This window comes from Leptonychotes weddellii, chromosome 13 (genome assembly GCF_054177405.1).
Source record: "Leptonychotes weddellii isolate Sample4059 chromosome 13, ASM5417740v2, whole genome shotgun sequence".
NCBI lineage: Eukaryota > Metazoa > Chordata > Mammalia > Carnivora > Phocidae > Leptonychotes > Leptonychotes weddellii.
Window position 1 is genome coordinate 14,987,965 of NC_138381.1, and position 23,350 is coordinate 15,011,314.

General features: G+C 46.7%; 1 protein-coding gene across 2 annotated transcripts; it reads right to left on the bottom strand.

Moving 5' to 3' along the window:
- Positions 1–6,788: 6,788 nt before the first annotated feature.
- Positions 6,789–19,158, bottom strand: GRP (gastrin releasing peptide). 2 transcript variants are annotated; one of them, XM_081801114.1, is made up of 3 exons: positions 19,020–19,158; positions 13,534–13,733; positions 6,789–7,116 (listed from the first exon to the last, which is right to left on the bottom strand). In XM_081801114.1, the coding sequence occupies exons 1-3, from the start codon at positions 19,156–19,158 to the stop codon at positions 7,060–7,062; spliced, it is 396 nt and encodes a 131-aa protein (XP_081657240.1). In that variant the 3' UTR covers positions 6,789–7,059. The 2 variants fall into 2 exon arrangements, with proteins under 2 accessions (XP_081657240.1, XP_081657239.1); XM_081801113.1 differs by having other exon boundaries at positions 6,789–7,113; positions 13,512–13,733.
- Positions 19,159–23,350: the final 4,192 nt, after the last annotated feature.

Below are 23,350 nucleotides of genomic sequence, written 5' to 3' on the forward strand. Positions count from 1 at the left end.
CATACCTAACAGTTAAACCAGGAGCATAAACTTCATGCCTCGAGTGTGCAGGCAGGTAATGTAAACAAATAAGCAGGACTGGGTGGGCACCAGGGTGTGATGGGGACTGTGGCAAAGTGGACAAGGTGAGCCCCATCTACGGGGGCAGCACCAGGCACTGACTGTCTTCAGAGAGAGCAGCATTTTGCAAGAGCTCATAACCTGGATTGATATGTGAAATCCCTTGATTTTTTTTTTTTGACAGAGAGAGAGACAGCGGGAGAGGGAACACAAGCAGGGGGAGTGGGAGAGGGAGAAGCAGGCCTCCCGCCGAGCAGGGAGCCCGATACGGGGCTCGATGCCAGGACCCTGGGACCATGACCTGAGCCAAAGGCAGAAGACGCTTAAAGACTGAGCCACCCAAGTGCCCCAAAATCCCTTGATTTTTAAGCATGTGTGACACATTCTAATTTTTTTTTTTTTTGACACATTCCAATTTTTAAGACACTGTCCAGGCAAACAGCATGTCTGTTGTAGCCTCCGACCAGCAGGTTGCCTGTTCCTGACTACTACTGAGATAAATTGTTTTTTACATTATTCATTTTCCTTTTCTCCATGCAACCCCAGGAGTTAAGTGGGAAGAAAGGGGCCCTCTCTACAATCTGGTCTGGGTATTTTTTTTTTTTTTTTTTTTAATTCAAGATCAACCCCCAGCCTGCCCATTCAGTCTGCTGGTAGCTGAGGCATCACGGGAAATTGCCCAGCGGAGGGACCACAATTTGAAGCTCCTGATTTCCTTTTCCATTTCTGTTTATTTCAGTGGTAGAGTCAAAGGAGCAATTATGTTGTTACAGTGATGGCCATTTGTCCTGCCAGGCAAAGTAAGCGGTTAAGGTGGAGGGAGGCCCAGACAAAAGCCAGGAGCAGCCTGTCAACTATGATCACAACATCTGAACTCTGAGCAAGAGAGACGGACTATTGCTAGCTCTTCAGGACTCATGGTCTTAAAACTACTGGAAGGACTTTACATGAGCATCTGAGAAAGGACTAAAACCCAGCAAGTTTGTACTTACTGGCTGTGGCTAAGTTTTGAAATTGGTATACTGATCAAACCAGGGTTGGGTGAGGTCACGAGAAATGAAGCTCATGCTTGTTGCAGATGCTGTTGGAAGTCCATCCCAAATCACTTCCATCCTCCTTCCTCACTGAGAGAGAGTCTTGATTTTGTTTAGGTTCCTGCCACTCCCACCACATGACTCATGGGTAATTCCTACTCAGTGGTCAGATTCCCTTCACTAGCGGCAGAGTTAGGGCAAGCATGTGACCCAGCTGATCACTGAGGTGAGGGATTAGAGACCTCTGGGGAAGGATTTATCTCTATTCATAAGGTGAAGCCTAAAAAGAGATGGCCTCGCTTCTTCCTTTGAATGTCGTCATGTCTGGATATGACACCCGGAACACCAGCAACCATCCTGTGACCATGAGGGAAGGCATCTGAAGGACAAATCTGAACTGCTAGTGGCAGAAAGGCACGATGGAAAAACCCACGTTCTTGGAATATATTTGAGTCACTAAATTGAACTGTACTAAACAACCTTGAATCCCACTTCCCTACGAGAAAATAAATTTTTTTTATCTTTTATGCAAATTTGAATTAAGGGTTTTCTGTTACTAACAGCCAAAATATCGTAACCGGTACAATGTTCATTCCTGAAGATCTACAGTAAATTTCTTTTCCATCTAGAGTCAGATGCAATCATTCACTCATCATCCATTAATGAGCTTAATGAGTCAGCTCACAGGGCAAAGGAAAGCAGGTCCACAGGTAGAACTCCTGAGTGTCCCAGCAATCCCACTTCTGGCTACCCAAACAAAACGGAATCCGTATCTTTCTTTTTTTTTTTAAAGATTTTATTTATTTATTTGACAGAGAGAGAGCGAGAGCAGGAACACAAGCAGGGGGAGTGGGAGTGGGAGAAGCAGGCTCCCCGCCGAGCAGGGAGCCCGATGTGGGACTCGATCCCAGGACCCTGGGATCATGACCTGAGCCGAAGGCAGACGCTTAACGACTGAGCCACCCAGGTGCCCCGGAATCCGTATCTTGACGAGATTATCTGCATTTCCATGTTGGTAGCAGCATTACTCACGATAGCCAAGTTATGCAAACAACTTAAATGTCCGTCAGTGGATGAATGGAGAAAGAAAATGCAGTGGGCAGAGGAAATGGAATATTACTCAGTCTTTTTTTTTTTTTAAGATTTTATTTATTTATTTGAGAGGGTGAGAGAGAGATCGCTCATGAGAGGGAGAAGCAGAATCCCCACTGAGCAGGGAGCCTGTCAAGGGGCTCAATCCCAGGACCCGGGGATCATGACCTGAGCCGAAGGCAGACGCTTAACTGACTGAGCCACCCAGGCGCCCCAATATGACTCAGACTTAGAAAGAAGGAAACCCTATCCTTGGTGATGACATGGATGAAACTGGAGGTCTGTGTGCTAAGTGAAATAAGCCAGACACAGAAAGACAAAAACTGCATGGTGTCACTTAGGAGTAGAATCTAAAAAAGTTGAACTCTAGGGGCGCCTGGGAGGCTCAGTCAGTTAAGCATCTGCCTTCTGCTCAGGTCATGATCCCAGGGCCCTGGGATCAAGCCCCACATCAGGCTCCCTGCTCAGCGGGGAGCCTGCCTCTCCCTCTCTCTCTGCTGCTCACCCTGCTTGTGTTCTCTCTCTCTCTCTCTCTATCAAATAAATAAAGTCTTTAAAAAAAGAAGAAGAAGAAAAAGTTGAACTCTAAAGAAGCAGAGTAGAATGGTGGTTGTCGGGGTGGGGGAGGGACGGGAAATATTGGTCCAAGTGTCAGTTATGCAGGATGAACAAATTCTGGGGATCTAAGCATGGCGACTATAGTTAACAATACTGTATTGTATACTTGAAATTTGCTAAGAGGAGATCTTAACTCTTTGCATGAAAAAAAAGAAAAGAAAAAAAGAAAAGGTAACATGCAAAGTGATGGATTTATTAACTAGCTTGATTGTGGTAAGCATTTCACAAGGCATGTGTATATCAAAACATCATGGTGTACACCTTAAATATACACAATTTTTATTTGTCAATCATACCTTTGTAAAGCTGAAAAAAAACCAAAAACCAAAAAACCAAACAGACAAAAGCAAGGCTGTAGGTTCCTTTCTTCCAGTTGGTTTACCAAGTCCCTCTGTTCCTGAAGGACTGTGGGCGGAAGAGAGCAAATACACCTCCCACACGTCCACATAAACCCACGCATCCATATATAAAGACAGGTGTGACAACCTGCCAATGGGTATTTGGAAAGTATCACATCTTGTGTTTACTTTTAGCAATAAAGATGACATCCAATCAACAAAACATGGTGTTTATTGCAGTCCCTTGTTTTCAGAGATGAAGGATGGGTGGGGCCACAGAGAAAGCATACGGTCTGGAAACAATGGTTTTCTGGCACTTAATGTTCAGGAGAGACACAGGGCAGGGCACCTTCACATTAAACCCGGTGACTTGTTGTCTAGGAGTCTTCCAGTCGTGTCAGTGTCAAGACCCACTATTTCCAGTGTGGTCCCTTCCCGGGATTTAATCTTGTAATGGCCGACATGGGTACCCAACATCCATCCTCTTCTTTTCCTTATTAATAGTAAAAGAAATGTGGCTATTAGGGGGTGGGGGAGGGGCAGGTGGCAGCCCGTTCCGACCAAAAGACAAAGGCGGAAGATTTCAAAGAGCAGGGAGTCTGTGTTTTGTGCGCTCACATCACGGCCTCGGCCAAAGTGTGGAAGAGTGGCATTTGTTCCTCCAAGGAAGGAGAGCCCAGCCTTCTCCAGAGAGGAGAGGCCACCCCCATGGGGGCTCTCTGGAGACAGAGCTGGGGGAGAGCCACCAGAATCTTCTCTGGTGAAGAAGTGGGGCACGAGCAGGGCATGATTACAGCAGCCAAGTGGAAGGACCAAGACCATTCTCATTCTCTCCTTGGAGACTCTCAATGCTGCCGTGGTTAAAGCCACCTCTGTGGTCAGTCAGGTGATATGTTCTATGACTTCTGTGGGCCGGGGAGAATGGAAGGAAAACCAGAGGGGAAACAGAGAGATGTTTCTGTGTTTTATCTGGGTCTAATTAAGGAAGTGATTAATCGGAAAACACAGAGCCCCAAGAGGTGAAGCAAGGAGGCCTTTCAGTGCATGTGATGACTACGGCCTTGCTGCTTCGGAAATGGTAATAGTTCATCATTGAGGGTTTCCCTGGAAGAGCTATTTCACAGCGTCTGATTGAAGCAGCCTGTGGCTGAGGAAATGAATAATGTAAATCCCACAATTGACTTGGATTACTCCCTTCGCATCTGAGCTGGGTTAAAATGCTTTGTGATGATCAAATGTCCCCAGTAGGAACCGAAAGGTGGGCATTGTGGGGCTAGAGAAATTGTACTGCTCTGCTTGAAATGCCTGCTTCGTGTGTTACTGAACCTCTGATCATAAGCACAGATTGCCAAATTACCCTGAGCAATTCACCCTGTAGCACTTAAAAAAAAAAAAAGACTTTTTAAAAGAACAAATTTGAAGATTATTGCTTTCTTCCCTTCTGGATTCTTCCTACTGGTTATCCTGCTTTGCTGCAAGGACTTCTGAATACTGTCACCTCTTAAAAGCGATCTCTCTTCTTGCTCTATGCACACATGTCTGGCCTGCGTGCTGTGGAAAACAGCCACCAGGCTCCTGCTTTCCCAGAATCCCAGGCTGGATGTTAAGTATCCTCAAGAAGAGGAATGGGTAAGAGATCAAAGAGGAAATTCTTTTTTTTTTTTTTTTTTAAAGAGAAGGGGACATGTTATCTGTCTCTGACCATATTATTTGAACACCAGCTCCTTTTTTTTTTTTTTAAATAAGGTCCCACAGTTTAAGTCCCATAAGCCCCAAAATAGAATCCTTAAAACTACGTTTCCCAGTTTCCCTTGAGGCTAGATCCAGACATGTGATCTAGGTTCCACCAATCAGACACAGACGTTCAAAACTCTGATTTGGAAGTAAGCCAAGGCTGAAGAAGTTTGTGGGAGGAGGGACATACCACTTCAAGCACACGTGTTGGCAGAGGCAGGAGAAGAGAGTGCCAAGTTCATTCTGGCAGTTCTTCGGAATGCTTTAGGGATAGCAGGGCGAGCGCTAACCACCTCATCAACCCGATAAGGGGCGTGGCTTCGATCGCTTAACTTGCTAGTGTGTCTCGAGCCCATTTCTCTGGTCTTCCCTGCCTACCATCTCCTCATAAAATTTCCTTTCCTACTAAAACCAGCCAAGGAGGATGCTGTTCTTTGCAGCTAAAAATTGCCCTACCCAAGCGGCACACACTTTGATGTGCGATAAGCCTGCACTTGCAAAGGAGGGTTCGAGAAAGCTCTTCTAGTAGGGAACAGTGTATCTCTTCAGTAAATGGATTCTAATGCTGACTTGTCCTTGGTACAGAGGAGCCCTGCCAAGCTCAGGAGATTTGAGGGAGCTGTTCTTGTCTCTCAGAACACACAGAGGAAAAATAATTGCAGCGAAAACACAGGATCACATCTACTCTTATGACATAAGCAATAAGCAAAGAAGTGACAGTCTAAGCGGGGTGGTTCTGAGAATATTGCCTTTCCCTCCCTGCCTGAAGCGACACCATTCGAGAAAGTTTCCCCTGGGTCGGGAAGCCTGTTTTCATCTTCACGAGTGTCCCTTCGGAGGGTGAATCCGGGTGATAGGGCTTACTCCTTGATCCTTAGCTGCCTGGCTGACTTCAGCTGACACAGCTCAGGATCGAGTTCTTTGGAAAGATACCAGGAGGGCCCCGGGAAGAGGACAGTGGTAGGACACTGATAACACATTTCGTGTCTCTCCCCAGGGCTGGCTCTGTGTACGTTGTGAGTCAACACGGTTTTAAAAGAAATGAGAAAGAAAACATCACATCTTTGTGGTTCTTTGACAATCAAAACAAGAGCAAGAGAATCTCTTTACTGTTTCAAATGTGATTTCCCCCAATGAAGGAAATCTAAACATATGGCAAGAAGCTTTAAAATCTGTTCATGTGTGAATGTCATGATAAATTTGGAACCGGTGAGTGATACCAACCACCAGGCCACGTTCTCTGGAAATGGAAGGGAATCTCTCGAATTCAGTTTCTCCTTTTGTTGTGGAGCTGACTAAATCTGCCTGTGGGGGCCACTTTCCTCCCAGATTGGCAATGAGATTTTGGAGAAAGAGCGCTACTTGCTAGGCTTAAATATACTGAAAGGGAGGTTAAAAACGAGGTAATGTGGACAACGTTAAATGCTACAGAACATCTCGTGACGTTGGATGTCTGAATCCCAGTTCCATCTACTATATGATCTTGGCCAAGTCACTTGACCTCTCTAATGCTGTTTCCTCATCTATTAAGTGAGAAGGCTCATTCTCAGCTTATAAAACTGTTATTCATAACATTAGCAAAATATCTATGGTAAGGGCTAAAGAAATGGGAATTATTAAGTGAAGAGTAAGCCTCTACCTTCAGCCTGGCCCATGCAATGGTAAGGATAAGGGAATATGAGCTTCTAGTTGAAGCCTCTAGAAAGGCTGTAAGTCACTACAAGGATTCAGTAAGTGGCCTTCAGGAGGGAGAGTTAAAAATCCAGTCTGCCTTCACCAGTGAGCACACAAGCTCATTATCAAGCTGTTCGTTAATCTCTGCCACATCCTTTCACTTGGAATTGAAATAAGAGAACTACCTGCCCTTTGGACAATGTGCTTAAATTTTTTATTGTGAATGGTAACAGGGTGGGGACTAGAATGTAATTGACAAATAGCTTATAGATGTAAAGAGCATTAATTGGAAGACTCATTATGGACAGTTATCCACAGCAAACAAATTCAAAACAGAAGATGCTGCTTGAAAAGCGTGAATTTAGTTAAGGTTGAAAGGTACAAGAATAGTTAAGTGTTTTGCACAAAGGAAATCTTGTTGATGATCCAGTAGAATTGATGCCGGTAGAACATAGTCTCTTAAGGGTTTTGCTTTGCTTCGTTGAGAGAGGCCTGTTGTCCTGGTTAGTTCAGCTGGGGGTTCCTTCCCTCTCGTTGAGAACCTGGAGCAGAGAGTCCACCAACTTAAAAAATATTAAAAAGACGGAAGCAAACATAGTTAGCGATCCTGAGGTCTACTGCTAGAGGCAAATACATTCCCCACAAACCATCAGCATCACTTGGGAGCTTGTTAGAAAAGCAAATTCCTAGATCTACCCCAGACCTAGCGAATTGGAAACTCTGGGGGTGGAGCCCAGCGATCTGGGCTTTCAGAAATCCTCCAGGAGATTCTGAGCATGTCCATGCCCGAGAACCACAGCTGCCCCCCCCCAGGAGAGAGATAGAAACTGACTTCCTCTTTCCGGAGCCAGTATATGTTTGGCTCTTTCTGTTCTATTAGCCTACCTTGTATCCTGAGATGACTATTCAGGTCTATTTTGACCACAGCTGGAAATTAAAGGTATGATCGCCAGGAATTTGTTACTAAAGTGTCAGCGGGGTAGGAGGACTATTAGCGAATATGGAATCTTAATTCTCACTTTGCTTACTTTGGCAATGCCTCATTGCACAAATCAAAGTCAGTTTATGAATCACATGATTGCACATTACGAAGCCACGACTGCAAGGGGTGGAACTGTGCAACTTGGGAACAGGAGCCAATTTGGATTTCTGCCAATTCTAAATTTATTGTGGTTTGCTCGTTGTGGCTTCTGCTCAAATTCAGACTGAAGAAAGAATGACTAGTTGTAATGTTAAAATACGTCTTTGTTCCCTTACAGCACCCTTTATATGCTGAGATGAGAAAATGCCCTTCAACCAGACTGAGCTTATTATGCCTTCCAGGATTCTCTGGCCGTTCAGGTTCCCCATCGGCCAGACCCGCCATTTGTTTCTAATAAAGGAATTACTGATAGTCTCAGGCCAGTTATTACCTGCTCTGTGGCTCAACTATTTTGACCAAGTGCTAATGAGGCCAAGGCCTGGGGTTCAATTCCCACACAGACCAATTAGTTTTGCTTTTCTCCATGTGCCCAGGGCTGCACTATTAAGGGTCACCAGCCTGCCTGAAGATGCCTCCATCCATCTTGCAATATGAGCCACTGGTTATAAAAGGGGCCGACAGAGGAGGTGGGTGAGGATCCATGAAGCCCCCACATTGGCTCAAAATATTGAATCTGAGCTGTTTGGTTCAAGGAAATGGAGGTAAAGCTACAAGGACAAGAGGAGTTGGTAATCTAGGAAGATCAAGGACCCAGAGGCAGGAGGGAGGGGTCCATTATTAGGGCGGGGCTATATTTGAGGTGGGGGTGACTTCACTCTGCTCCTTCATAGCAACTGTCACGGTAATCGGGGAATTTTTAGTTATTCTCGAGTACATGTTGCTGCTTTTCCTATACTTGGAACTTCCTTTGGAGCGTTTCACATATTAAGAAAGAAAACCTTTCTATTCTCTGTGCTGATTTGATGGGACAATGGGAGCCATCCCTTAAAAGTGAGGGCAAACTCGTACATTTACTTCCTTTCCATAACATCCTCTCCAGTGCACTCCCTGGGCCCCTTTCTTCCTATCCATCAAATAAGAAAAAAACAAAGGCTGTAAAGAACCATGGTCTAGGTCCAAATTACAAAAGGAACCTGAAGGCCAACTTTAACCTTCATTGAAACTCAAGACAATCCACAGCCACATCTAGAATTACAGATTAGGCCATGGGGCTGACTTGAACACTGTTTCATGTGATAGAAACCATTGGGTAAAAGTTCCATTAATTTTTTGTGATAAGGGTACAGTTAAAAGATGAAGGTTAACCTTGAAAATGATTGGCCATAATTGCTAATAATGTTCCAGAGCTCGTTTGCTACAATATAGTAGTCTAGATTCAGTGCACATTTACACAAATCTTTTCTGAATTAAATAAATATCTTTGCCACCAAAACATAGGAAGATGCTCAGAGTTTCTGACTACAGCTCTGGAAGATTTGGCAACAGGGCTTCATGTTTTATTACTAAAATGGGAGAGGAGAGCATATGTGGATAGTTTTTAATTTTAAGAAATCCTTCAGCCTTTGAAAATTCCTGCTGCTACTTCGGGCAATGCTCGGCTAAGTTATTAAACTTCTTTCTAACGCTGAGCAATATATGGATTTCTAATAGAACCATTCTCTTGGTACTCCCTCTTTGTGAATAAGAAAACTATAAGATGTTTTCAATTTGCATATCAACATTCTTTCACTAAGACGGAATTTCCAAAGCAAGAAGAGTGATAAACTCTTTTGGTCTATGCAACAACTACACTAACTGTTGAATTTTTTCATATCGCTGAGAAATATATCCAAAAGAACAGTACCAATGTGTGCAATAGTTCATTATTCAACTTAAGGTGGAATGAAATGCAGGGTGCCTGGGTGACTCAGTCAGCTGGGCGTCCAACTCTCTTGGTTTTGGCTCCGGTCATGATCTCAGGGTCGTGGGATTGAGCCCCACAACAGGCTCTGTGCTCAGCGGGGAGGCTCCTTCCCAGTCTTGCTACCCCCCTTATGCAAACTCTCTCAAATAAATAAAATCTAAAAAAAAAAGGTGGAATGAAATGGGATGGGCCTCCTAAACTTATAAAAAGAAGAAAAACAAAACATAAAAAAAATAGTAGAAAATCGAGGCCTGATTATAAAAAGATGACTTGGTTTCTCCTGCGTCACATGAATACTGATAAATATTGTCCCCTTGAAACACTCTCTGTGACTGCCCACTCAGTCCACCCCACACTACGACCACTCAGAGGTCTTTTTGGAGCTATTTCATAATTGGCTTCGCAGCTTACAGAATATTCTTCTAAATATGACAGGAAAACTTTGATTTTTAAGGAAGGAGCTGAATTTTTATTTTTAAAAAAAGATTTAGGGGCACCTGGGTGGCTCAGTCAGTTAAGCATCTGCCTTCAGCTCGAGTCATGATCCCAGAATCCTGCTCTCTCGCTCACTCTCTCTCAAATAAATAAATAAAAACTAAAAAAAAAAAAAATTATTTATTTATTTGAGAGAGAGAGAGACAGAGGGAGAGGGAATCTCAAGCATAATCCCCACTGAGCACAGAGCCCGATGGGGAGCTCGATGGGGAGCTCGATCCCAGGACCCTGAGATCATGACCTGAGCCAAAATCAAGAGTCAGCCGCTTAACCAACTGAGCCACCCAGGCGCCGCAGGAGCTGAATTTAAAAAAAACAAAAAACAAAAGCATTCCAAAGTTATACAGAGCAAGGGTTGAGAGAATAAAGCAACTCAAAGTGGATATTGGGGTTTCACTCAAAAAGGAAATGAGCTGGGAGTGTAAGTCCATTTCAGTGTTTGTAAAATTGCTTTTGGGGGTTTTGTGCTGGTGATCATCGTTACTCCTCAGACAAAGGAGAAGGCGCTGCTCTTGGACATCTACCCCCAGGAAGTCCATCAAGTCACCTGACAAAGAAAAGACCTCAGCCAGGGGCTGAGAAGTCCATCCCAAATTCCCGGAGCCCTCAGAGCCCTGTAATCCACCCACAAAGAAGGGAGCTGACCCCAATAATACAGGGGTGGGCAAGAGAATCACTCGGGGCTTTGTACGAAGTTGCTACTTATTTCTGTATTGGTGGGTTTAATCCAGATTTTCTTTCTGAATAAAAGCTACTAGAGATTTTCTCCCTAGGTGCTTAATGCAACAAATGAACTTTCCATTTGTGTTTAGCATCGAGAATCCACAGTAGACCAAAGCGCAGTGAAACATAGAGCCTCCCTCCAGAGAAGCCGGCTGAGGCTTGGGAAAGCCAGCCCTGAACCTCTGCAAACGGGCCATCAATCAAAGAGTTAATCACCATGAAGGAGTGAAGGCGGCAGTTCCCCAAGCTCTGCGAGTGAAACACAATATTATTGTCAGAAACAGTGAGAAGTAAGGCCACTACTGGATCCTGCATCCTTCATATTTAAGATCCATGAGGACCCACCATTGCCCAGCAGACACTTCACATGTCCACGGAGCCCGCGTGGGCTCCTGCCCTTGCTCTCACCAGTGAAAAGCTACGTGAGAGAGAGGAGTAAAATGTTCTTGAATCTTCCTCCTAAGACTGCTGTGAGCATGAACAGAGTGGAGGCAAACTGCTTTGCCCAGGACTTGGATTATGGTAATCACTCAATAAAAGTAGCTATCCTTAGGGGCGCCTGGGTGGCTCAGTTGGTTAAGCAACTGCCTTCGGCTCAGGTCATGATCCTGGAGTCCCGGGATCGAGTCCCGCATCGGGCTCCCTGCTCAGCAGGGAGTCTGCTTCTCCCTCGGACCCTCCCCCCTCTCATGTGCTCTCTCTCTCTCATTCTCTCTCTCAAATAAATAAAAAAATCTTTAAAAAAAAAAAAAAAAGAAGTAGCTATCCTTAGTATTACTAGAGTTGTGATTATTATTTTTGCTTTTTATACAAATTTCATGGAAACTTCTTAAAGGTTAATGAGAATCACTTCATTTTCAGTTGCCTTGCTTTCCTCCTACAAATTTTATTCTCTCTTTCATCCCATTTACTGTCTTTGTATCTAAGCAGTGCCAGTTTGGAATAATTCTTTCTCCCTCTCTTCTACAAGACCATAGACAGGGCAGATCAGTTGATTAGATATGTTCACCAAATTTCAAAATACTAGTGTGAGACCCAAACTAGGTAATCTCAGAACAAATATAAAGAAGTGCTCTTTTGCATAAAAAGTAGCAAACCAGAGTGTTATCTCTCTCTTTTTTTTTTAAAGATTTTATTTATTTATTTGACAGAGAGAGAGAGCACAAGCAGGGGGAGCAGCAGAGGGAGAGGGAGAAGCGGGCTCCCGGCTGAGCAGGGAGCCTGATCCCAGGACGCTGGGATCATGACCCGAACCGAAGGCAGACACTTAACCAACTGAGCCATCCAGGTGTCCCCAGAGTGCTCTCTTCTAAAAGCATATGTGAATAATCCCTTCCACTAGTACTCATCAAAAACAAATGTAGAGTATGTTGCCGGAGGCAAGGGAAACAAAAGCATAAATGAACTATTGGGGCTTCATCCACATAAAAAGCTTCTGCACAGTGAAGGAAACAATCAAGACAACTAAAAGGCAGGCTACAAATGGGAGACGATATTTGCAAATGGCATATCTGATAAAGGGCTAGTATCCAAAATCTATAAAGAATTTATCAAATTCAACACCCAAAAACAAATAATCCACTTAAGAAATGGGCAGAAGGCATGAATAGATACTTTTCCAAAGAAGACATCCAGATGGCTGACAGACACATGAAAAGATGTTCAACATCACTCATCATCAGGGAAACACAAATCAAAACCACGATGAGATATCACTTCACACCTGTCGGAATGGCTAAAATTGACAACACAAGAAACAACAGGTATTGGTAAGGATATGGAGAAAGGGGAACCCTCTTGCATTGTTGGTGGGAATGCAAACTGGTGTAACCACTCCAGAAAACTATATGGAGGTTCCTCAAAAAGTTAAAAATAGAGCTACCCTGCAATCCAGCAATTGCAGTACTAGGTATTTACTCAAAGGATACAAAAATATAGATTTGAAGGGACACGTGCACCACGATGTTTATAGCAACATTATCAACAATGGCCAACTATGGAAAGAGCCCAAATGTCCATCAACAGATGAATGGCTGAAGAAGATGTGGTGTATATAGATATATACACACAATGGAATATTACTTGGCCATCAAAAAGAATGAAATCTTGCCATCTGCAACAACGTGGATGGAGCTAGAGTGTATGATGCTAAGTGAAATAAATTAGTCAGAGAAAGACAAATACCATATGATTTCACTCATATGTGGAATTTAAGAAACAAAACAGATGAACACATGGGAAGGGAGGAAAAAGGAGAGAAACAAACCATAAGAGACTCTTAATGATAGAGAACAAACTGAGGGTTGCTGGAGGGGGGTGGGTGGGGGAGGGGCTAGATGGGGGATGGGGATTAAGGAGGGCATTTGTTGTGAGCGCTGGTGTTGTATGTAAGTGATGAATTACTGAGTTCTACTCCTGAAAGCAATATGGCACTGTGTGTTAACTAACTAAAATTTAAATAAAAATTAAAACAAATAAACATAGGGATTGACTCAAATAATCTCTGGCCTCCCTTTCAAAATATTCTGGGAGGGCCTGTTGGATTAAAAAAAATCCCATCAATGCACAATCGCTAATCAGCATGACCACTGATTATACTCCTAAACTGGAATTTGGAACCAATACCCCTTCGATTTGTTAAGAGGAAAAATCATCTATTATGTTGAAAGGAAATTACACAGGAAGTGTCTACTCATTTCTCAGCATGTATTGGTGTCAGCTTAATTAAGTGGTTCTGAAGGCTTGCACCGTAAACAATTTTATTCTTCTCTGCTCAAACCTAACCTCTTTCCAACTCTCCCCCAACACCCCACCCCCCACCCCACCCCACTCGCCCTCTGCCACCTGGTACGTTATACCTTTAGGTTTTGAACCTAGGATTTTAAAGTTGCTGTCATCCTGGTAATCCCAAGCAGATGGGGGAGGTGACTGATGGCTTCTGGTCCCCTTTGCTTCTAGGAGGCTTAGCAAATTCCTTGCAGCTTCTTCCCACTGCATGTACTCTTGCAGCTGCTGCAGCAGGCTCCTTCCCTCATAAACATATGGGGACTCTCCTGTGCTCTTTTTCCCCATTAGGTGCCCTGTGAAAACAAAACCAAAAACAGACTACCATCAACTGAACCCAGGGGGAGGAAAAAACAAGAAATTGCAAAGGACACCAATTAGGTTTGCCCTGCTTCCTCCGAAGTGCAGAATAAACAGCATTTTAGTATCAGACGTTAGTTCATAAATGACTCCCTGTTCAGAATGTGCAACCAGCTGGACACGACCTACAACCACAGCTCAGGAGCCCTAGGTTTGGTCCCAGCACCTCCGCTAACCAGCTAGGTGACCTCTGCCAAGTGTTGAGCATCCCCAGTCCTCAATTTTCTCAGCTCTACATTGAACAGGTTGGACTAGATGAAACCTAAGGAACCTTCCATATCTACAATGCTGCCACCAATTCTACTCCCAGCTGAATGATGGAGGTTAAACATCTTCCTCAGTTGCTTCTAAATTGCTGCCGAAAAGAAGAGTCTTGATACTTTTCTTCGTGTGATTAAAAAAGACGTTGGTTTCCTCTGGGCTCTAACACAAATGTACCAAAGGAATTTTTCATTTAAACTTTCTTAGAATTTTAGCTGAGACTGAATCTAGGAACTATCACCTAGAAATACATTTGTTGAGTATGTAATGAAAAACAAGGTGAAAACAAATTCTGAGCAATGCTTCTCAGCCACAGAAATGCAGAATTTTCTCCTAGATGTCTGAAAGGGTCAGTGAAAGATTACCCATGGCTCCAGGGATGTGCACTTGCCATATAAATGAAGAAAAGTTGCCGTGTGGGAGGCCAGGCCACTAAAAATGCAGAAATTCATGTATGCAAGTGGGGATAGCCACGGTGTCAGGAGTGGGTAGGGAGTTCAAGGTCTGCATTCTTAACACCTTAGCCCCTTGCTAAGAATACCCACATTATCTTACTTACTTTCTTCAGTGCTTTTTTCCCATCTCTCTGCAATTGGATTTTATAGTTCTTTTAAAATCCTAATACTAGTAAAACTATGGTTGTTTTTTTTTTTTTTTTAATTAATTTATTTATTTGACACAGAGAGAGAGAGCGTGCATAAGCAGGGGGAGCGGCGGGCAGGAGAAGCAGGCTTCCCCGTGGAGCAAGGAGCCTGATGCGGGGCTCGAACCCAGGACCCTGGGACCATGACCTGAGCAGAAGGCAGACGCTTAACCGACTGAGCCACCCAGGCGCCCCAAAGCTATGATGCTTTTGATTTAAAGCTCACAAGGAAAACTCTCTGTGGCTCCAATGTTGTCTGGCATTAGATGTATTGAAGGCAAACTTCGTGGGAATAAGTTTCAACAGACCTCAGCCACTTAAAATGGCAAGAGCTCTGTCCACCAACAGAGAAACCCTCTCCCTGACTTTATTGTTGGCGTGTCTTTACGGGACATTTCATTTGATCTATTCCACAATAAGTTCAATGCAAGTGCGACTTGCCAAAGGTAACCCACATATAAGCAAAGATTCTAGGATTAAAATCAGCTCACAGACCAGACTCTACTATATTATACTGCGTGGAAGTGTCTTTGAACATCCTAAAAATATAAGGCAGGTAGAAATCACTCTGGGGTCTGGAAATAAGGGTAAGGTCTACAAACGGCTTCCTAATGTTATCAAAAGGAATAGGGATCATGTATCAGTGTATCATGACTCATTATGTGACTCAGAAAAGTTAATTCTGTGAGTATTGGGGTGCCTTAAAATGAGGTCTTACTGCACTGCAGTGTGAGCACTGTCATTTATGACATGACACCTCACACAATTTCAAGACCTGACTGAGGACACGGTCCCACCTGAAGGATTGGAATCTTGAAGGATTGGCTCCTCCATTATCTGCTTGGTCAGGTTGGTACCCAGATATCCAAGAAATCACCTGGCTATTAGTCATAACAGTGATTATGGGGCGCAGCTTCCCAGGAAGCAATGAAGCATTTGGCTTTATTTGTGTGGAGGAAATTGAATCATGATAATGGGAAAGCAGGATTAGAACCTGATGCTCCAGGAATGACCTTGGTCACTCTTATCCCCTCTCACTGCTCTCGTCTAGTTAGGATGCTAGAAATGAGGAAGGTGCTATGGCCAACGAAGCAGAGGGACAATGGAGATGTTTTTACAAATAAGAACTCCATTTTTGTCATGCCTGAATAATTTGGTGGACTTCTGTAAAACGGGGAGATAAAGTAATCCACCATTCTGTGATTGATTTAATATAGTTCCTCGTGACAGCGTACAGATCTGCATATTTGGTGGGTGGGTGGTGTTCAGACTCCCACCCCCAGATCCAGAGACTGGTCATTAAGGGAAGGAAGTGCACCATCTCTAACATCCCAGGGAACCCACTGCCTGGGTCCTATTTCACTTTGGAGCTGGCTACTACCAACCAAATAATCGTCTCCATGGCAACACGGATGCTCTGCCCACTTCCACTTCTCCCATCATTTGTTATGTGTCCGTATCATAGTAATAGAGATCTCAGCCTAGACAAAAGACAGGCCCTTGAAAAAAAATAAAACCTTGCCCCGAAGTAAAATAAATAAATAAATAAAAGCTTTTGTCCCTTTTAATCACGTAAAAATACCACTACCACAGCAGGCTTGAAACATAAATGAATTTTCTTAACTCAAAATTTGAAGATCACTCCAATTTAGGGAAATCTCCATTAAGACACAGAGTGTTGAGCACTTCTGAGAGCTAGTTTTTCTGGAGTGATCCTTAAACTACATTTCACAGTCTCTGGGGCAACACTCCCACAGAGAGCCATTCTGCCGCTGAACAGTGGTGTTTCAGGTTTCAACCTTCCAGGACATTCGTGACCTCAGTGTGAGAGCCACGACCGGGAGCATTTCATGGGAACAGAGGGGACAGTTAGCACTAGTAGTGCTGACCTGTATTCTCATACCTATATTTTGCACAAACAAAACATTTCCAGAAACATCAAGCCAGATAAGAATTTAAGTTTTCCATCTGTTAACTTGCTTTCCATTGCCACACCATGCTTCTCTCAGCTGCAAGAAGCAATTCCCTTAACAAACCTGCAAATTTGTGCTGACAGCTTCCTCATGGACAGCAATATGTAGCTTTAGTTTGATATAATTAAAACTAAACTGCACGTCTTCAGTGATTGAGGAGGACAGGCATTTCCTTAGGAGAGTGGAAAGCTAAATTTAAAATCTAACAACATCGTTCCTGCTTATGAGCGCTCAGATTCCCAGAGAGCATATCTCTCCAAAGCAAACTTTTTCTAGATCACATGTTATTTTAGACCCAACTGTGATTTTCTACTTCACCTCCCCGTCTCTTGTTCTCCATCAACTCTGCAAAGCTGGCCAGGAGAGGAAAAGGAAAAAGAGTGCTTCCAAGAACACATAGGAAAATAAGAAAATTGGGGGGTGCCGCTGGTTAGTGTGCTCTTGGATTAGGAATGCCCGAGTGCCACCATGCAGGGTGTTTTGATGCCAGACCCTCTAAGCACCCGGGGGACAGGTGCACTGGGGAACTATAGCAACCAGCGTGGGCTTGCATCAGAAACAACATGATTCTGGGCACCTGGGTGGCTCAGATGGTTAAGCGTCTGCCTTCGGCTCAGGTCATGATCCTGGAGTCCTGGGATCGAGTCCCGCATCGGGCTCCTTGCTCCTTGGGAGCCTGCTTCTCCCTCTGCCTCTCTCTCTGTCTGTCTCTCATGAATAAATAAATAAAATCTAAAAAAAAAAAAGAAACAACATGATTCTAGGGGCCCAGATGACTCTCTCGTCCTGCTTTTGGCCTGTAAGGATTGCCTCATAATAAGCCTTTTAGTCCAAAAATATGAATGAGCGAAAGGAAGTTGGAAATCTGGGACTTTCATTCTACTTTTCCAGCCCACTGGCTGGTGGCCGGACTGGACAATGGCCACTAGGTCTAAATTCCCAGAAATCCTTTTAAAGCCTGAATTCTAGGTTCGGCTTTGGAATACCTTCTAAATACCCTTCTCTCTTTGAGGGTGGGGTTTCTCATCTTCACCCATCCCAACCTCTCCTCTATGTGTTCCCGGTGTCCCCTCAGAAATCACAAATACCTTCATCCCTGGGACCTCAGGGACTCGGCAAAGGGTTCTTTTAGCCACAATGAAGACTGCCCTGGTGGCAACCCCGAGTTCTGGATTTCTCTGACAGAGGATATGCAACACAGAGGGGCTGAGGACGTGACCGGTCAGCCTCACCTCTTCCCATAAAGGCGTCCCTATCCTCACACCATCTGTGACTCGGCTGGTGTTTGGATTAGCATCTTTTTCCAACACACCCTCCCCGACTATGAGTCGATGGCTAAGGAAATAGTGGAACGCACACCACCCGCACCACCACCCCTTAAATCTCTCTGGGATCGACCAGCTTCTGGGCAAGAGCTGGGGCCGTGGTAGCAGCTACCTGGGGAAGCTGGAAGCTTTGCATTGGCCAGACAGAGGCTATGCTGGGCGCTCGGGAGAGCCCCGGAGTGACGCTGGGTGGGCGCGAGGTGGCGGGGCCGCTACCCTCCGGCCAGTTGCGGGAAAGCTGTGGGGTCTCGCCCGGCTGCCCGCCCCCCGGAGGGCGCCCTCCCCACCGCCGCTGGGGTTCCGGGGCCCGGCCGGCGCGCCTCGCAGCCCGGGCATGGAGGCCAGGACGTGTGGACAGAGGGAAGGGGGAAGGAGCTAGGGGAGGCCGCAGATCTAGAGAGCCGGAGGACAGCGGGGGCTCGGGGACGGAGAGGCCGGGATCTGCGTGGGGAGCGGGCGCCCGGAGCCTGCGAGAGGGAAGGAGGGAGGGCAGGGGAGAGGGAAGGCGGGGGAGAGGAAATCGCCGCAGTGGCGGAAGGCCCGAGGGAGCTCAGCGGAGCCCCAGACAAGGGGCGGCATTCCGGGCGCGCTCGCTGAGCAGCCCGGGACCCCAGGACCGGCTCCCACACCTGTGGCTTTGCGCGGCGCTCGGGGCGCAGCCCGCGTCCGGCTCCCGGCGGTCGGAATCCCGGGGCTCCGGGACGCGCTCGGGGACCCGGCGCCCCACGTCGTTCAAGGACAGAACCGTGCGAGACAAGGCTACCATCAGGCAGGTAAAAGGAGGTGTGGGGTAGGTGAGAGGGCAGGTTGGCTTGTCGGGAGAGCCGGCTGGGGGGGCCGGGGGAAGAGGGAGGGGAGCGGGAAAGGACCAAGGGCGCTGCTCGGGGACCGACGGCTTCCCAGGACGGGCAAGGGGGTGGGGAGGGCTGCGGCGCGGAGCCCGGGGCGAGCGGAGCTTCCGGAAAGGTCGCGGCAGACGGCTGGGGTCCCGCCGAGGACTGGAGCGCGCGGGACACTCACCCACCGCCCAGTGGTTGCCGCGCGGGTACATCTTGTCCAGCACGGTCCCTGCGCCCGCGGGCACCGGGGCGGCCGGCCCCCGGGGCGCCTGGCAGAGGAGCAGCGCCAGCAGGACGAGAGGGAGCTCGCGGCCGCGCATGGTCCCGGCGGGAAGCCCTTGGAGCGCGCGGTGAGGCCGGCGGGGTGCGCTCTCCCCACCGAGCGGTGGCGCGAGGACCCGGACTCGGAGAGCGCCGCCGCCGCCTCCACGGGGCCCCGACTTTATACGGCAGCCCGGGCGGGGGGGTGGGGGGAGGGCGGGGGGCTCTTCTCCCGCGGCCCCGAGCGCTCTGACGTCTCCCTGCAGCGAGCCGGGGCGTTGGGACAGCAGTCCCCGAAAATCATCCATCTTCCGGCCGAGGGAGGGACAGGCTGCGCACACTGCCCCTCTCGACCTGCCCGCGTAATCCTGTCCGCCCGGGCCGCCCACGTTGGATTAATTCTGCCCATGCTCGACGCCTCCGCTCCAACACGATTTCACCCCGGGGTTCTGCAGGGTGAGCTGCCTTCGGATCCTGCAAGGGGGAGCCGAGACCCCGCGGCCGGATCCCAGGGGTGGGCCAGCGGTGGGGGCGGGGGGGGGGGCGGAGCACAGAGGAAGGACGCTTTCAGGCGGGGCTTTGCTGGAGGGGATTGGAACCAGGAACCCTCTCCGTGGACCACACTCCCCCCTCGAGGTCCCAGTCCACAGAACCCCAGACCCTCGCCTTCCTCTTGCAGAGCCCCCTTCTCACCACCACCACCAGTAATACCCACATCCCACCTCTGAAAGGGCATCTCAGAGATGCCCTTGCCCACTTGTATGATGAGATGTAGATCGCAGCGGGAAGGACATGTTATGTGAACAGAGCTAACAATAACTTTATTTTACACCTGGCCCCTTTCATAAGCATATTGCTTCCATGAAGAAGCTGCTTTGATGCCGATTTCTCTAGGCTGCATCTACCAGAAAGCTCAAACTGTCCCTAAACTGTTACTCACACACCTGTCTAGAGTAGCTTAACTTCCCTCTGCTCCTTCTGTTCTCAGATGTGAAGAATGGTCAAGCGCCCAACTCCCCAGGTTCCTGATGCCATGGATACAAAGGGGATGAACACCATAGCAAAGCAACAATAAACAGAAGCTGGAGGATGCTGTTGCCCACGTGCAGGCTGACAGCACTGGGGGCACATTTGTGTGCTCCTGCAGGGTGATTCCTCGCCAGGGCTGGTGACTTGTCTTGCTGGTGGGTCCCTGGTGGGTCCCTGGTGTTCCTTGTCAGCTCTGGTGCTGATACCGTAGAAGCTGAAGTCGTACATTTTTGCGCACATATCTGGTGATTCACTATATTTGTGCCATTCTGAGATTATTACATGGGCACATTGCATGACTGACTGTCCTTGGGCTTGGAAGAGTATTTCCATGCATGTATTTGGCTATAAGGTACACACAAAAAAGCTAATTTCAAGATCACGTTATTAGTCACAGAAATACAGTACTACTGTCCTGAAGGCATGACCCAAATGACAATCAGGAGGAAAAGTCCACACTTGGCCTGGACTCCATCTGTCCTGGGTTCCCAGCTTCTGTCTGCATCCATCCCATCAGTAAGCGGATGTTTCACTGTCAGGTGATCATCCATAGATTGACTACCTTCCACTTGGCTATGAACTTCTGTTGGTCTTGTCCCCCCGTGTTCCTGCAGAGAACCTGGATCACAGCAGTGTTTAATATGTATCTGATACATGAACACGTAACCTGAGAAATGGTCAGGTCTAAATGTCTTCTACAACCTTGGGTCTTCGGAGGAGCATTCAAACTTTATCTTTCCAGATTAAGTTGTCGAAAACGTTCCTTCCCTTTGTTTAATCAAGATTATTTTAGGATCGGGTGCCTGGGTGGCTCAGTTGGTTAAGCAACTGCCTTCGGCTCAGGTCATGATCCTGGAGTCCTGGGATCGAGTCCCGCATCGGGCTCCCTGCTCAGCGAGGAGCCTGCTTCTCCCTCTGACCCTCCCCCCTCTCATGTACTCTCTCTCATTCTCGCTCTCTCAAATAAATAAATAAATCTTAAAAAAAAAAAAGATTATTTTAGGATCTTTTTTTTTTTTTAAAGATTTTATTTATTTATTTGACAGAGAGAGACACAGCAAGAGAGGGAACACAAGCAGGGGGAGTGGGAGAGGGAGAAGCAGGCTTCTCGCCGAGCAGGGAGCCCGATGCGGGGCTCGATCCCAGGACCCTGGGATCATGACCTGAGCTGAAGGCAGACTCTTAACGACTGAGCCACCCTGGTGCCCCTATTTTAGGATCTTTAAATGATGCTTTGCCCCTATGAGACCATGGAAAAACCACTGTAAGTACATCGAAGTGTAGGAACAATTGTGCAGAAAATGCAACTCTTTGCTAATTCAGGCAAACCACTGTTTCTGGGGTCTCTTGCAGGCCAGGAAATACCTGGGTCCCTCCATCCACTCCTGGTCTTCCTGTAAGCATCCCAGCACACAGGTTGTCTGCACCCAGTCTTGGGCTTGGACATGTGACTTTCTTTGGCACCCCTTAAGGGTGAGTCAGTCTTGCTCAAGGCTGCGTTCACAGTGCCTGGCCCAGTCCTAGGCACAAAGAAGAGACTCCCTAGATGGGAACAGATGCATCGTCCCGCAGATATAGGAGCCTGAGTCCAACCCCCTAACCAGAAAAGACAATGGCTTGTTACCAGCTAGAGAAAGAAACCATAGCATGTTTTATTCAGCCATTCAATACGAATGAGCCCGAACAGATCCTAGCTGGGTAACCTCTTCTATGTCTTTTATTTTTTATTTATTCTTAAAGATTTTTAAAATTTACTTGTCAGACAGAGAGAGCACAGGCAGGTGGAGTGGCAGGCAGAGGGAAAAGCAGACTCCCCGCTGGGCAGGGATCCCGATGCCGGGCTCCATCCCAGGACCCCACGATCACGACCCGAGCTGAAGGCAGACACTTAACCAAGTGAGCCACCCAGGGGTCCCTCTTCTATGCCTTTTAAAATCTTCACCACAGCCCTGCCAGGTAGAGATGATTAACCCCACTGACTTCGTTAGGGGAAAGCTAAACTGCTATGAGAAAGAAATCTCACACTGCAATGCCACATTCAAAAGACAGGTCTTTTTCTCTTTCTCGTTACAGTCCAGGGCGGATGTTCCCAGTTGGAAAGTAGCTATGTTCCACATGGATATTCAGGAACCCAGGTTCATTCCATCTTGTGCCTCTACCATTCCCTAGTGTGCCTCTCCTCAGAGGGCTGTTCTACGAGGAGAGAAGGAGCTTGTACCGAAATGTAAATCAATGAACTGCTTCCTTCATTGAGAACATCTTACTATGTCCAGTCAACCCTTGTCAGGGGTTAGGAACACACAGGGTTCGGAACACACGGGTTAGGAGCAGTGTCCACTCCACGGCAGTGTTCCCTGAAAAGAAGGCATGAGCAGATGGGCACCTGGTGTCTCATACACCACAACCTTTCTCCCCAGATCCTCAGGTACACATTGTCTTGTGCCTCATAGTCCATGCTTTGTGCTTTTCCTTTTAGCTCAGTGATTCCCAGACATTTCATTGCTACGGGCATTTTAAAAATTAATTTCTCCCATAGAACTCAGGTTTTGATGGGCTTTTTATTACAACACAGACCATATTGCTTAGATCTCCCATTTTCACTCATCAAAGACCTAAGGAACTGTCCATCAGAATTTCTTTTTTTTTTTCTTTTTTTTTTTAAAGATTTTATTTATTTATTTGAGAGAGAGAGAATGAGAGACAGAGAGCACGAGAGGGAAGAGGGCAGAGGGGGAAGCAGACCCCCTGCCGAGCAGGGAGCCCGATGTGGGACTCGATCCCGGGACTCCAGGATCATGACCCGAGCCGAAGGCAGTCGCTTAACCAACTGAGCCACCCAGGCGCCCTGTCCATCAGAATTTCTAATCATGTTGAAATAAGTAGTATTACCACAGAGGATCAATGTAATTCCAGCTTAAATCAGTGGAACATTGACTTTTAGTTAATCTCTTTTCAGCTTCCTCAAGTGTAAATGTATATTTTTAAGGCGACTTCTTGAAATATGGAAACAGAGCCCATCTCTGTCTTTGCCCATCATTATCCAGGCAGGGAGTCTCTGCTTAAGGTTGAGGGGCTATGCTGGCTGTAAGTGGTCATTTACTCTTCGGTGTCTGTGAAGGCTTTGAGGGCGGGTCCCGCTGCAATGAGGTGCCCCGAGATTTCTAGGCCTAGGACAGAGCAAAAGAAGAAGACTGAGAAGGAAAACGGCTGGGAACAGGGCAG